This window comes from Nicotiana tabacum, chromosome 20 (genome assembly GCF_000715075.1).
Source record: "Nicotiana tabacum cultivar K326 chromosome 20, ASM71507v2, whole genome shotgun sequence".
Taxonomy (NCBI): Eukaryota; Viridiplantae; Streptophyta; class Magnoliopsida; order Solanales; family Solanaceae; genus Nicotiana; species Nicotiana tabacum.
The window spans coordinates 136,812,016-136,828,049 of NC_134099.1; the positions used below are offsets into that span (position 1 = coordinate 136,812,016).

General features: G+C 33.8%; 1 protein-coding gene across 2 annotated transcripts; it reads right to left on the bottom strand.

The window, feature by feature from the left end:
• Positions 1 to 730: 730 nt before the first annotated feature.
• Positions 731 to 4,265, bottom strand: LOC107779575 (protein TIFY 10B-like). Of its 2 annotated transcripts, none has more exons than XM_016600026.2 (5): positions 4,011 to 4,265; positions 2,348 to 2,531; positions 2,058 to 2,263; positions 1,381 to 1,438; positions 731 to 1,061 (listed from the first exon to the last, which is right to left on the bottom strand). In XM_016600026.2, the coding sequence occupies exons 1-5, from the start codon at positions 4,147 to 4,149 to the stop codon at positions 944 to 946; spliced, it is 705 nt and encodes a 234-aa protein (XP_016455512.1). In that variant the 5' UTR covers positions 4,150 to 4,265; the 3' UTR covers positions 731 to 943. The 2 variants fall into 2 exon arrangements, with proteins under 2 accessions (XP_016455512.1, XP_016455511.1); XM_016600025.2 differs by having other exon boundaries at positions 1,381 to 1,462; positions 4,011 to 4,264.
• Positions 4,266 to 16,034: the final 11,769 nt, after the last annotated feature.

Genomic DNA, 16,034 nt, shown 5'->3' on the forward strand with positions numbered 1-16,034 from the left:
ATATTTCTGATAAGGATATTCCTTCTGTATCCGAGATGGATTTCGACCCCAATAGTACTTAATGATTCCACACCAAATTGATTTTAGCCCTGGTTCTCGGGCACGAAAATATATTCAAAAAGAATTTTTTAGTGATAAATGGAGCCAGTTTAAAACTTGATTTTTTGATGCTTATAGCAAAGATAATTTAAACAGTATTTCTCAAGAATTTTACGAAACTTGTGCTTTGCATAATCGAATTATGTATTTTGTTCCTTGGTTTATAACAACTTATTTGCCTCTTTATATAAAAGTTTTAGAAAGATCTTATATTATTATTATTATTATTATTATTATTTTAAGTTCTAAAATGAATATTTATTTATTATAAACTATGACATTAGTATATCATTCAATTTTAGGTAAATGGAAAAATGTAACCATCATAAAAAACAATTAATCTGCTAAATTACTTCGAGAAAATATGACATATGCTTGCATTTTATAGGGATGTAATAATGTGAAATGAGAAAATTCGTATGTAGCAGAGTCGGAGTTTAGTAGTCTTATTATCGACCGCGCGAACGGGTGAGTTTTCTAGTTATCTTATATATTATAGAGTAAATTCTCCTTCCACTAGTTAGTATTTGACTCAATAGCTATAAATAAAATTAATTATCTAGTCTCACAATTAATAAGCATATTAAAAAAAATAATCGGATTATTACAAAATAAATTCAACACAAGCGGCTCAACTTGTAAAATATTATATCTATATTAAGGTTTGCAAGTGTCACAAAATAATATTGTCTCGTACTTTACGCATACTAACTTAAAATCTTAGATCACAGTTCCTGTACATATATAATCCAAGCTGAATACAGAGCGCTGAGTGAATGCACCATGAGAATTACATCTACATATAGTAAAGTAATAACCAAAAATAATTTAGACATCGAGTTGACTATAACGTGAAGTTGAGATCAAAATGGCTCTGATCACGAATCACGGAAGTTGGTTCCTCATTCTTTGAAGATGTTGTCAATAGATTCTGCACTTGGTATGGCGCTCTGGCCGTGTCTCTGGACGCCACCAGAAAAGAGAAATAAGTGAGACTAGTGGCGGAATCAGAAATTTATTATACAAGGGATTCAAAAAAAAATTAGGATATTACAATTGGTATTTAAACCTATGACCTAAAGCAACTTTTGAACCCCCTTCACTATATAATAATTGAATTTTATTTTTTTACAATTCACATATAACAAAAAAAGAAGAAGAAGTTACTTTTACCCTTTTTGCACCGTGTAATTTTCCAGCGAAAGGGGTTTGATAGTAAAAATAATATTGGAACTGAACATGTTTGTGTATACTACAGCTAGTTGCAGAATTAATCCTTACCTATCTTTCCTCCTGCCAAGGAACCTATGAAGTGCAGATCTTCTTGCAATAGGTAAATCTGAAGTGGACAAACACAAAACACCTATCATAAAGCAAATTAAGAAAATTATAAGTATAGTTCAATCTTAAATCCATCCAATGTATCTTAAATTTCGTTTACGATCTTGGCATATACATTAAGAAAATTATTTAATACTATCATGAGTCATAAATATTATTCGACTACATTATCCATTATCGCTCATCAAAATGGATAATAAAACTGATACTTTTTAGAAAAGTAGCCTCAATGTACACGCGTTGAGCTAGAAAGAAATCTACCAGGGCAAAAATATATAGATGCAAGATAGAAAAGAGGAGTGCATGCTTTTTCCTTTTCCATCCGTGAATTGTCAATCAACCCATTCGTACGGTCTATGCTATAGAATATTTCTTAAACACACGACTTTTATACAAGGTATCAGACTAAAAAATCTATTTTCTTTGTGATTTTGTGGTTAGTCTTTGAAGAATTCACTTAGAATAAAGAAATTCAGAATATTACCTCAATCTCTGAAAATTAAATGATATAGTATAGCTCATTTATTGGAGCAAGGTAGTTGATATTTCATAAATGGGCACTTAATTTGTTCGGCTAAATATACAGTGTGATTTAGGAAAAGTAATTAAATGCTTACCAAAGGTGTTAGCAGCAGAATTAGGTGGACCAGTTTTATCCATACTGGTAGTGTTAAAAACGGCACAAGAATTGTGAGGGCTTCCTTTGCTAGCTAATAACATCATTGCTCTTGCTTTATCAGCTGGGAAATCATCAAACATTATTACTTTACCCCCATAGAATATAGACAACTGCGCTGCTTTTAACTCCTTTTGTATCTCTTTACTGGAAAAAGAAGAAAAAATTAATCATTGTCACAGATTAGCAAACATAAGTAGTCTTCAAAATTAAATGAAGAAAGGAACGAACCTACTGTTGCTGGCTTTATTTATTGACGCTTCCATTTCTGTAAAAGAATTTGTTGTGCCATTTTGATCTATGTCTTGCAATTGGTCCATTGTCTTGGTTGATTGTTCTTCCATGTTTGTCAAAAAATCCATGGTTGCAGTTTCCGTCACCTGAGATATATCAGTTTTTCCTGATCTTGTGTAACCTATAGCGGTCAATGAAAACCTTAGAGATCAGGAACCAAATTACATGAGATATATCCTCGTGCATAAATCTTAATTATTAATGGGCAAAGTTATTTGATAATTGGACGAGGAGCAAATAATACTCGCGTCCAAGCTGACCGAAGAAGAACATCAATATTATAAAAAGGAAAAAGCCTAGTCATGACAACTTTGATCCAAGCCCTACTGGCATGTTTTTGAAGCTTTTAAATGTGGATAGAGTTGCAATAACAATTTATAGCTTCTACAACATATTTCAGGCTTATTAATTATCCCCCTCTTTCTCCGGTTCCAGATCTAGTACGGGAACTCTATTATTTTGGCAAAAACTTTTTTATATTTGGATAAAGATAATGAAGGTTAATTAATTTAGCCAATCTTTTTTACAGATTTGGCTCGAAAATGAAAAATATACAGTTGGAATAAATAGTCATTGCATCTAAAGAAGAAGTAACACAACTGAAACTAAACTTTTATTATTTGGCCGAAAATAATGTAGTTGCAACAATTTAGTTTGTGCACAGTTTGCCCAAAGAAGGAAAAGTATATAGTCAAAATAAATAGCTACTGCATCTAAAGAAGAAGAAAAAAGGAATATGCAGTTAGAACTCCATTAATTTGGCTAATTTTTTTTATTTGGCTAAAATGATAGAGTTTCAACCATTTTTTTTTGTAAAATTTGGTCCAAGAAAAAAAAATACACAAGTGAAATAAATACCTATTATATTGCATCCAACAAATATATAAAAAGAAATATAAATTTGGGGTAAATGTTCATTGTATATTAAGAAGAGGTAAAATCATTGTATATGTATCACTATGTTGTAATTAACGATTAAAAAATTACCCTATTTGAAAACTGGTTTAGTTGATTTTTCTTTACTCTCATACGTCTAAAACAAAGTGTATCCACGCTCTTTGCCAAATTAGTTTCCAAGAGGTAAACGATAACAAACAATCAAGTTCAAGGAGATAATATATATAGTTAAGACAATGCAAAGTTTTATATATATATATATATATAACGTGTCAAGTTTAAGAAGGTTTTTAAATATTCTGTCGGAAATTTTCCTTAAAATTTAACTCCATATAACAAGAAGGGTTGCTCCGATAGTCAGTAACCCCTCACCTATAATTCCAAGGTTGTGGGTTCGAGTCACCAAACGAGCAATAACTCCAAAAAAGGAATCAAAGAGGAGGGGAATTGAAAAAAAAAAAAACTCCATATAAATGAAGTAGAGAGAAGGAAGTAAATTAAACAAACAAATATGGAAACATAACAACTGAAATAATGGAGCTTAATTCTTTGGCTATTCCGATAAAGGGCAGCCCGGTGCACTAATTACTCCCGTTATGTGCGGGATTTGGGGAAGAACCGGATCGTAAGGGTTTATCGTATGCAGCCTTACTCTGTGCATTTCTACAAGATGCTGATAATGTAAAAAAGAAAAAATCTATACCTGCGATTTCTCCGTCGCCATTGATTCCAAGATTGATGATATCTTTAAGGGCAGCCTTTCCATTGAGATACTGACTCAACAAGTTACAAGTCTGCATGTAACTACTTTTGCCATCTGAAGAAAGTTGCAAACTTGACATGTTTATACACTGCTAAATTATATTTATCTACTTAATTATACAATTCTTCTCTTTAGCTTGAGGGAAAATTATAAGTTTTGAAGAGGGAAATATATCTTGATCAATGGACAATGGTAGGTATACGGAGCTCAGGTAAAAGTTGTGCCACTAAAAGTTGTGCTTGTGGGGTTGTCTTTATTTCTTCATCTATTAGACAACCTTTTCACTTTCAATTATCCACGTTTAATTTGCTTCACCAAAACACAAAACTGTGTATACTACTAAGTTACTCGCACGGGTGTAGGTGTCCGATACGGGGTACGGATTTAGAGGTCGGATCCTTTAGATTCTGGGATACTGATCCTAATACGGGTACGTGTATGGGTGCAGGGATCCCGCTAACAATAATTCAAAATATTAAAAAAAATTCTAAATTATGAGAAATTTTGTGGAATACTTACGTATAGCTTGTAAAGTGTGGATTTCTTTTTAGTTCTCAAGTTGTAGATAAGTAAAGAATTGATTTTCCAAATAAGGTATGTTATTTTCTTCAAATTTATCCTTATTTTGGTTCTGATTTCGAGAATAAAATTGTATCTCGTCTCAAATTTTTCCTTCTATCATGGTCAAAGTATCCAAAATTATTTGACAAGATCCGGTACGGATCCCATAACTAAACCTATACTAATGTGGGTCCGGAACCTAAATATTATTTTTTTGGACTCAAATTACCTTAATAGGTGTTTTAAAAAAAAATACATTTCTATATATAGCGTGCAAAAACAAGTCGCTATACATTAACGGTAACGTCTGCCGTTAAGGTATAGCGTCGTTTATTCATACGCTATATGGTCTGACGATTTGACTGCCACATATAGCGTCTTGTTATTGTACACTATATATAGCGTTTTCTTTTCATACGCTATACCCCAACTTAAATATTGCCCTTCATCTTCTTCCCCGACCACCCTTTCCCCCATTTTTTTAAAACCCCATTCTGGCCCCCCACTGCCCGTTATTAAAAAAAAATTGTGGGCCCCTCCCGTCACACAAAAGGTTAAGAACGTAGGTCCCACATCGTATTAGAGCATTGCATTGTTGTGGTTTAACTCCTTCGTCTTCAAATTTTCACACAAAACACTCACTACATCGAGGTATTTCGATTTATTTTATGTCCAAACTTGTATAATAATGTATATCACTGGCTATTGAATGTGCTTTCATGTCGTTTGTGTTTTATTTACGAAACTAGTATGTTATATTTATCCGGACTTAGATATTAGTGTTTTAAAAAAAAATGTAAATTGAGATTTAATTTTTTATGTTAATATCCGAATTTAGATATTAGTGTTTCCATGTCGTTTTGTGTTTTATTTGCGAAACTAGTATGTTATATATATTTTTGTTAATGTTTATGTGATTAAAATGTATTTGTTGTTTATATTTAGTTTATTTATTAGCGTAGTAAAATGTAGAAACTTTTAGCGTAGTAAACTATATAGTATTTTAGCGTAGAATCCTTGTAGTTTAAGTATTTCTTGTAATGGTAGATTGTTATATATACTTTGTACAATTAAATACTCATAATTATAAAACAAACGCACACAAAATTATCAAAAAATTGAATTTAACACACATAAATATTCATGATAAGTTGGTGCTACTGGGCCTCAAATAGCGAGCCTGGAACCCAATTGTTATATATACTTTGTACAATTAAATACTCAAAATTATAAAACAAACACACACAAAATTATCAAAAAATTGAATTTGACACACATAAATATTCATGATAAGTTGGTACTACTGGGCCTCAAATATCGAGCCTGGAACCCAATTGTTATATATAATTTGTACAGTTAAATAATAAACATACAATTAATGTTGTTTAATTTACAATTGACGACATGGATGCGCCTATATATCCCGGCCCTTACTCTCGTGAGCTATTAGTGCTTCAGGGCAATCATAGGTCTGCCCATATATGGGAAGGAGAGTTACTTTAAGTTTCACTTTCAACTCCACAACCTCTTTTAAGTTGTTTTTCACGTTCCCACTGTTTTAAACACAAATCATTAAGATCGTTCAACAATCCTTTGTAGTATTCCTGGTGACAAGGTTCATCAATCCATACCTCAAAATCGCAGATTAATCAGATTTATGAAAGTTCAATGTTGTTTCAAGTTCTTCCGAATATATAATTTTTTTTATTATCATTAAAAAACTGAAATGGAGAAATTCAACTCATAATTAACAAACATAATTTTATTTTATAATTCTTGCAACATAAACAAAACAACTAAATAATAAACACAAACTCATTGATAGTTAGGCACAATAGAAGAACACCCACCCCGAGCTTGATTATTGTTGCCACCCAAAGGACATTTTCGACGGTCGTGTCCTATTTGCGAGCATATACCACATCTGCGCGCATAAATGGTATCACTAATATCCATTTGGTTCTGTATATGCGTTCTCTTCTTCACTTGTATTCGTCGCAAATAGGACTTGTTACACACCATTTTAATCAAGCGGCCAATAATGCTCAGCACCTATTGGCTGCAACTGCTCATTATATGTGTTTAGGTACTTCGCAACACTATATTGTTGATCAACATAGTTGGTTACACCTAAACCAACTTGTTGAAAGCACTTGATGGCACGTGAGCAAGGCATGTGGTAGATGGATCATTTCCTACAAGAGCATAACCTTGTAGATTCATTTACAGTATGTACATTATTACCCCGATTTTGATGGATAGCGGTGCGAACTTCAAAAATATTTCTTTCGTTATCATACTGCAAAAATGAATGCCAATGCGCTCGCTGTCTGTATTTCTCAAATCTCTTCATCGGTACTGGCATAAATTCAACACCCCTTTCTATCAATGACGTTGCAGCTGCAGACCTTTCAACAAACCTCTCTGCCATCTGCTTGAACTATATCCGCACCATGGCTGTGACAGGCAATCCTCTTGCCGACTTCAATAACCCGTTGAAAGACTCTGACACATTTGTAGTCAGAGTTCCTGATGATAGTCTATAATTGCGTGTTTTAGTTGATTATTACACTCTAATTTACTGCGCTTTAGTTGAGTTTGCGCTTTAATCGCTAGTGTTTTGCACTAATTATGTGTTTTATGCCTTGTAGGTGTGATTCCGAGCTATATAGATGTTATGGAATGAATTTAAGTGATTTGAAGCTTTGAAGTCTGAGTAAAAGCTCAAGGAATTAAGCCGGGATCATGTTCGGGAGTCAAATTTGATAGTTGAGAATAAACGAAGACTCGATGAGACATATTGTGCAGTGTTTAGTAAAATGCACATAACCTTTTACTCAGAGCTCTATCTTGGCTCCATAATATATGGTTGGAAGGATAACTCAAAGTACTACAACTTTCATGTTTTGCGTTTTTCCAAATTCCAAACGGAACAAGATGAAAAACCACGATTTCACCGCGACCGCGGCAGAGTGCAGACGCAGACAATTGAAGAATCAGAGGCCATGTTTGGCCGCGGTTTGACCGCGACCGCGGTAGAACCGCGGTAGGAGGCAAAAATTTCAGTGAATAAAGTGCAAAATACGGGATTTTTAGCCCAAAACCCTATTTTAAACACTAGACTTCGCCCAAGAGAGGCGTGTATTGAATTTTAGAGTATCTTGGCAAGAAAAACAATTGTGAGAGATCATCCAAAACATCTTTCTTCTTTTCTTTGATTTTGATTGCTAGTTTATGATGAATCTTATCTTAGTTTATTTACCCATAGCCATGAGTAGCTAAATCCCTTGTCTAAGGTTTTGATGGAACCTATTGGGGGATGAACTTCTTGTTTATGCGAATACAAATTGTTAGTTTCAATCTTTATTTATTCAACTATGTTCTTGTTGTAGTTAATTGACAGGATCCTCAATTAGCTGTGCCTATTTAGTGTGCATAACCCGGAAGAGAGTGAATATTTAGGTTATTGTTGAATAACACCACTCCTAAAGTATAAGAGGAATCTATAACTGCGGGTTTAAATGCGGGATTAGGGATAACAAAGCCTTGGGTGCAATCTTAAGTGAACTGTGTTAATTAAAGCTAGCTAGTGTATCTCGGGAGAGTGCAATAGTATATTACTGTGATTACTCGGGAGAGATTTACGAAAAGTATTCATGATTTATAGAGGTGTGTTGGGAAATTTGTATGAAGAATAAACAAAAGGGATTCCATCAATAGGGGAAATCTTTACCTTAGCTTTTTCTCATCATTGTTTACAACCTTAGCATTTTAGTTTACAGATTGTTATTTACTTGCAATCTTAGTTAGTAAAGAAACCTTCAACTGTGATTAAAAAGTTTGGAAAATTGGTTCTCAAGAGTTTAGTGGGTCTAAAGATTATGATTGATAGGTTAACTCTCTGTGGATTCGACCATGAGCGTAATACTCGGGTTATATTTGCAACGTCCGCAGAGTCCTTTTTAGAGAGCATAGTTGGGCGCGATCAGTTCCCCATCGCCTGCCACCATCCGCATGCAAATTCCACTTTTCAGGGTCATGTCGCATTAACCAACGATAGGCTGCCTCGTCTTCTTGCCTGATATATTCCATGTGCCTCCGGAATTTATGCTGTTGGTGGTCTGTTGCTGCCATCCACATCAAATCATGCAGTTCTTTGTTGGGATATGCCTTATGGAAATTGACTTTAAGGTGCCTAACACAGTAAAGATGGTAGGCATAAGGTTCTTGCCATGCAGGCAAGTTCTCTATAGAACTTAAGATACCACTATGCCAATCAGATATTAGATAAATACCAGAATGCTATTTGACAACGTGCTCTTTCAAGTGGTTCAAAAACAGTATCCACGTCTCTTGGCTTTCATTGGCACAAATAGCAAAAGCTAGAGGAAATATCTGTCCATTGGCATCTACTGCCACGGCTATCAACAACTTGATATTGTACTTTCCATAAACATGAGTGTCGTCTATGGATATTACGGGCCGACAATGCGAAAAACCATCAATTGCTGGTTTAAACGCCCAAAACACATAATTGAATGTATATTCTGGTTTACCTGGAATCCGCTCAAGCTTCCATTCAATAACTGTCCCGGGGTTAAACTGCTGCAGTGCAGCCATATACCTGGGAAGATCTGCAAATGACTTATGCCTTTCTTTTAGTAATGGTATGGCCATGTTCCTGGTGGACTGCTGTAATGCACTCTTTGATTTTATACCTTATGGATGCTTTGATGTGTGGAATAAGAACAAGAGAAATCAAGTCAATATCCAAGTTGAAGTGATTCCCGTTGAATGTGTCCATTTCGCATATGTGGGTGAGAATGTATTTACCTACTTTCTACATACCTGTCTTCTTCTTGCTTGCACGCAACATCTAATGACATGTCCAAAACAACCTGCGACAAACAACCTTGTATACAACCGGACTTGACTCCTATACTGTCATCTCATGACACTCTTTTACGTTGTGCATTTTACAAGCCCTGCTTAGGCATGCTTTATCAGGAAAAAGCATGCCCTTTGCCAGCACCGTTGGTCTAGACTCATCCCACATTGCTGTCCGAATTTCATCAAAATCCCTTGTGAGAGCTTCCACATCCGGTATGCTTGGCAAGTTATCAAGGTAAGGAATCTCTCTTGAATGAAACGACACTTGGGACTCGTTCACTCTTCGTCTATGGGGGGTGGAGCATACTCTCTCGTCAAATCAGGTCCTTCCTTCTCATCCTCCTTATCACCTCCTCACGAAGAAAGGGCGTCTCGTCTCCAAATTCATCAGCATTGTTGTCGTAATCACTGTTCTCTTCCTCACTCTGTGCATCTGCCAGATCCCGATTTAATACGTCATCTTCGGGCAATTGAGTGAGTACATTTGGTTCAACTTGCTCGTTTTCACTGCACAATCAACAAAATAATAAGATGCTGAATTTAATAAATACTTTCCATATAGCCGTATCACTTCACTTACAAGTCGTAATGTGATAAAATTCCATGATGGACATTTTCATTTAGGTGATGGCTCCCAGATGGACCACCATGATCCAACACATCAAAACTATGCTTGGGTTCAAAATTTGTAAAATTCATATCCGACTTGTACCTCCTATTAAATATATGAGCGTTAATACAAATTTAATACAACAAAAATGTACATCGTAACACAAAGGAAAATTGAAGCTTATCACTCGTCTTATGAATTATGTAAAGCAGGCGGGGATAAGTTTAAATCAAGGAAAATTCTTTCATCCGAAACTTGTCCGGCAAAAACTCCTCCAGAATAGCCACCTGATGACTGGGGGTTATCCGGAACCTGTCTGGCAACCTCATTGTTTGGAACATCTTCGACCTTGACGTACATATCCAACATATTTATTACAAGATATTCCCGATATTCATCCGGAGTCCTCAGAAAATCCCTCAAAGTTTCATCAACGTAGATGTTTAACTCCGAGTAAAAACCAACCCCTTGCGGAGTGACGGAATACATATATCTTCCGGTTACTATAAGTATCACTGAACGTTTCCTCACACCCATTTTTTTGCATAACAACGATATCAATTTATCGTACTCTATTGTAAGTGGTAATTTAACATGACCCTGTGGAGATAAACTATACCTCACAGAGTTATTCTCCATCACAACCTCACCCCCCTCCCCCAATATAATGAAACTCTTATTCTGCGCTCTTCAGACATTACAAAAAAAATCCTTCAGAATTTAACAACAAGAAAAAATTGAACGGGAGTTAGAATTTTATGTGAACGAATTTTCCTAAAATCCTAACCACTTTATATAGGAAATGGTTAGCCCGGGATATAGAAATTTTTTGCCGTATATCGTTCTTTAAATATACGCTTTGTGTTTGTCAGTTCACTTATTGGTGGGTCCATATTCAGGGTATAATGTTTTTTTTTTGGGCATTATATGTATAGCGTATGAATAAAAAACGCTATACCTTAACGACAGACGTTACCATTAATGTGTAGCGTCTTGTTTTTGCACGCTATATATAAAAATGTATTTTTTTAAACACCTATTAAGGTAATTTGAGTCCAAAAAAATAATATTTAGGTTCCGGACTCGTACTAATGTCGTGTTGACTTGTGGGCCAACCTGGCTAGTGCAATAGTATACACACTAGAAACACGTGATTTTAATTCGAATCTCAAAATTCTACTCGATATTTGTGGTTGAAGTAAATGCTAATTTTTGTTAACAATTTAATTGTTTTACCGTTTGATAGAAAACTTTTTTTTAACTCATAGTAGTATTTTGTTATACTGGTTCGATATATTTAAAATTTAATTTAAAAACAAGGTTAAGCTGATTTAGCTTTATAATCGATCAGTTTGAATGTCGACAGAGGCGGATCTAAGATTTGAATTTTATGGGTTCAACCTCTAAATTTTTTAGTATTGAACCCATTATATTGTTAAAGTTATGGGTTCAAATCAACTATTTATTCCTATTTTAAATAATTTTATCTATAAATTTATGTTCCGCGTCGAAAGTATTGGGTTCAATTGAACCCGCCGCTGGATCCGCCCGTGTCGATCAATAGCATAGTTTAAATGAGTTGACACGATGTAAGTCGTATGATTTATTACAGAAAAATGTATGTAAGTCATATGATTTATTACAGAAAAATGTTTTACTTTTAAAATACAGTTTACTCTGATATTTATATTTAACACATGACTACCTCCGACTATAAACTAAGCATTTAACAATAAATTTTGAGAAGAAAAATGAATAAGACTTGTTGTGGTCCATCTTGGGGCCCACTGCAATAATACACACTAGGAACACGTGCTTCACATTCGAACTTTGCAAATTCTACTCAATATTTATTGTAGTAAATCTTAATTACCCCTAACATATACTTCCTGTCCAAAATAAGTGATTTTTAACTGTTTTTATGCAGATTAAGAAATACACCTTTTAATATTAATTAGCAATGAAATTGATCATATTAATATTTACTATCTCTTTACATAAATACTCCTAACACTATTTACTGCAAGGACAATATAGGAAAAAAATAATTAAATCATTCTTGAAATCTGGAAAAATTACTTATTTTGGACCACAGAAAAAAGGCAAAAAAAATCACCTATTTTGGACCGGAGAGAGCAGTACAACAACAACAACAACCCATCATTGGTGAAGTTTGGAAAGGGTAAGGTGTACGCAGACTTTACTCCTATCCAGGGATAGGGAGGCTGTTTCCGGAAATTACCTTAACATATGTTTTATAAATTATTTCTGTTACCGTTTTGATAGAATTTGTTTTAAACTCATAGTATTATCTTTTACGATTTGTTTAATAGGTTTAAACTTAATCTAAAAACTAAGTTAAGCTGATCTAGTTTTTTAAATCTATCAAATTGAATATCGATCAATCAAATATATTTTAAACAAATAGAAACGATGGATGTCACATGTTTCATTACAGAAAAAAATGTTTTGCTTTTAGCCGCTATTCACTTATGCTGTGTTTTACCAGTTGCATAGCATAAAGAGTGAAATACAATTTACTCATCTGATGTTTAGATTTGGCCCACTACTCCGTCCGTGACTTGAGACTAGGCATTTGACTATCAATTTTGACAAGAAAAACGAAGAAGAATTGATTCTATTGTAATACTGTAACAACAAATTTGGTGCCTGAAAAAAAAATTTAAAGACAAGAGGGAAGTGCGGTGCACGAAGCATCCCTGTTTACTGCGAATCCGAAGAAGGGCCGCACGTACCCTAAGGGGGGTGTAATATAAACCGTCTATACTGATGCAAGCATAAAATAAATTGTACTCCTAGTATTTAATGTAAGTAAAATGAGTGTTAGAATCTCTTGAGTTTCTCTACGTCTAGAGAAAGTATCATTTGAATTTTCTTTTCTCTTCAACTGTTAACTCAAGGACTGTTAGGGATATAGGAGATATGCCCTAGATCCAATATCATATTTGATGATTTGAATATATTTTTGTGAACATTATTTGATATAAAATATGTATGGCATTTGATATTCTTTTATCATTGTTATTAATTGCTTGATTAATTTGATAAGGTCCTTGATTAAATTTTGAGACTTGACATTGTGATGGAGATCATGATAATGAGAGTAAAGGTTCTTATAATTTAATCTAAATTTGTTCTTGATCGTAGGATTATTAATTTAGACATTAGTAATCTGGTTAGATCAATATTTATGTGATCGTCTTTATGGGATAAAGATTAGTTGATCTCATTAACTAAATTACATAGATAGATGATGCATATAGAGATATGATCATTGAACCGACTCATTGGATAATTCCTAATGGTTAGAATTACCATAAATTGTCAATAAGATATTCTCTTGAAGAATGTGATGTAAGAGTTTCCTTTGACCTGAGATCGTCATTGTAATTGACAAGTTATTTATTGTGCTTTGATACCAGACACCTATGGCCCAAGGGCGATAGTTGAAAGGATATTGGGTACGATTAAATACGTGTAGAATTAGTGATTGATCAAGATGGAATCTGTCAACTCTTGGTAATGAGTTTAAGCGCTCCATGTTGTCATGAATTATAAACGACCAAACTAAGACCTTGGCCAGGGCAATTGAATGAGAGAAGAAATGAGTTTCTTAGGTCATTCATTGGTCGATTATATTTGACATGAACACATAGTTGGTCGCCTATTAAGATTTGACAGTTGAACCATATCCTAGGGTGATTCAGAGCTATAAGGACAGAAGGAATTACTACATTATTCTTCTACTGGTTCTTGAGAGTAAATTGTATACTTCATGCTATCCAGTCGTTAAGGAGTGTTGCTAGACGCCACCCTTAATTGATTAGTATATTGGTGTGATCAATTTACTACCGGTTTAGTATTGAACCTATGGGGTCGCACACTCTCGAGTGTTCTGATCTTTGCTAAAGGATTAATTAACTTATTATTTGATAATTAAATTAAGGAATTTAATTAGTCAAATAGATTTAGTTATTAGTCCAAATGAAATATTATTATATTCTTTGCTAACACAGATGATATAATTAATATTGTGAACAAATTGAACTTTTCTATTTGGAATAGAAAATTAAATTATCTCTTAGTTGAAATATATATGTGATATATAATTAATATTTACATAAAAAATATGTATATAAATATTAATAAAAGGTTGATTTAGACGTATTAGTGAATTCCATTTTTTGAAATGGATTCACGTGTTAAGTCCACAAAAAGGACTTGTCGGCAGTTTAAGGTCTTAAACCCATTTGGAATGGGATTCATATATTTTCAATTGAAAATTTACGTTTGGCATTAGACTTGCAAAAAGTCGCCGCCTATAATAAGAGGCCTTAATATATATATATATATATATATATATATATATATATGAAGCGGGCATATAAAAAAAGAAAGATAAGTAGACCTAATATATATAAAACGAAAAGAGTTTTCGGAGGTGCCGCACAAGAAAAACTAAGAGATAGTCTTGGCAAAGAAAATCAGTTTTCTTGTTGTATTTATTGGCTGGATTTTGAGAAAATTTCACCACACAAATTTCATTCAATTTATTCACGAGCTTCATTGATCAAAGTGTTGATAGCAAGGATCAGTCTCGGTGTGGATACGCATAGAGTCTTCACACTATCGAAGAAACTTTGAAACGAGACTCTCTTCACCAGGTACGTCTGAGATTCGATCTTTGACATGTAAATAAAGTTTAAACACGAAAAGATCTGCCTAGGATTGTTATTGTCTTCCGCTGCGTGATACAAACACCTATATGCAATCCTTCAGTGGTATCAGAGCAATGGTTTATTGTGTCTAAAATTTATTTACGAAATATTTTAATATTATATTTGAAGAGTTCAAACCATAATACATGTGTCTTGTGCAATAGTTAAATCGTTGAATGTTGATATTATTTTATTGTGGATAAAATATGTATTCATATAACTATTGAGATAGTTCATAACTTGAATTTGAAATTTGTATTAGATACGACGGGATCTATAATAGGTTACATAATTCTATAGTTATTTTTAATTGTTATTAGTTCATGAGATGTTAATTAATAATGATATTCTGGCATAAATTACTTTTTTGTGATATATGTGATATATAGATTAAATATGTTAGAAGAATGTTGAATTTTGTTTTTATGTCACATGCTTGTTCGTTACTTAATTTTGAATTATTTATTACATGTGATGTAAATTAATTTAGGACTAAGCATGTAGACAACTTGAACCAAATTCGCATGCTATAAAAGATTTGATCTTCATGTTATTAAAAGTTATTTTAGTAACAACTCCATCTTACTAAAATTTGAGTTCTTAAATAATAAAGTATAAGATATTTTATTATAAAGCTATCAATCAAAGTAAATAATTTTACTTATCTCTTGTTTATAAGGAGCGGCCTGACTACCAGGAGATTTATAGTTCGAGAATATGTTAAAATTATTTATTGCATTAGATGTATGGATTGAAAGTGTGACGACCCGGCCAGTCGTCTCATGAGTTACCGCTCTGTTTCCCCCATTTCTGCTTCTTTATGCTTCGTTATCTGTACTTTGCGGTATCGGATTGGTTGGATCGAATCCGGAATGATTTTGGTAAGGTTTGAGACACTTAGTCTTAAGGAAGTTTAAGTTGGAAAAGTCAACCAGATGTTGACTTGTGTGCTAGAGGGCTCAGATGTGAGTTCCAATGGTTCGGTTAGCTTCGGGTGATTTGTGACTTAGGAGTGTGATCGAAATGGGTTTCGGAGTAGAATTAGATTTGAATTGGCGAAGTTGATATTTTGGCGATTTCCTGTTGGTAGGCGAGATTTTGATATAGGGGTTGGAATGGAATTTTGAGAGTTGCAGTAGTTTTTAGGTCTTTTGGGATGTGTGT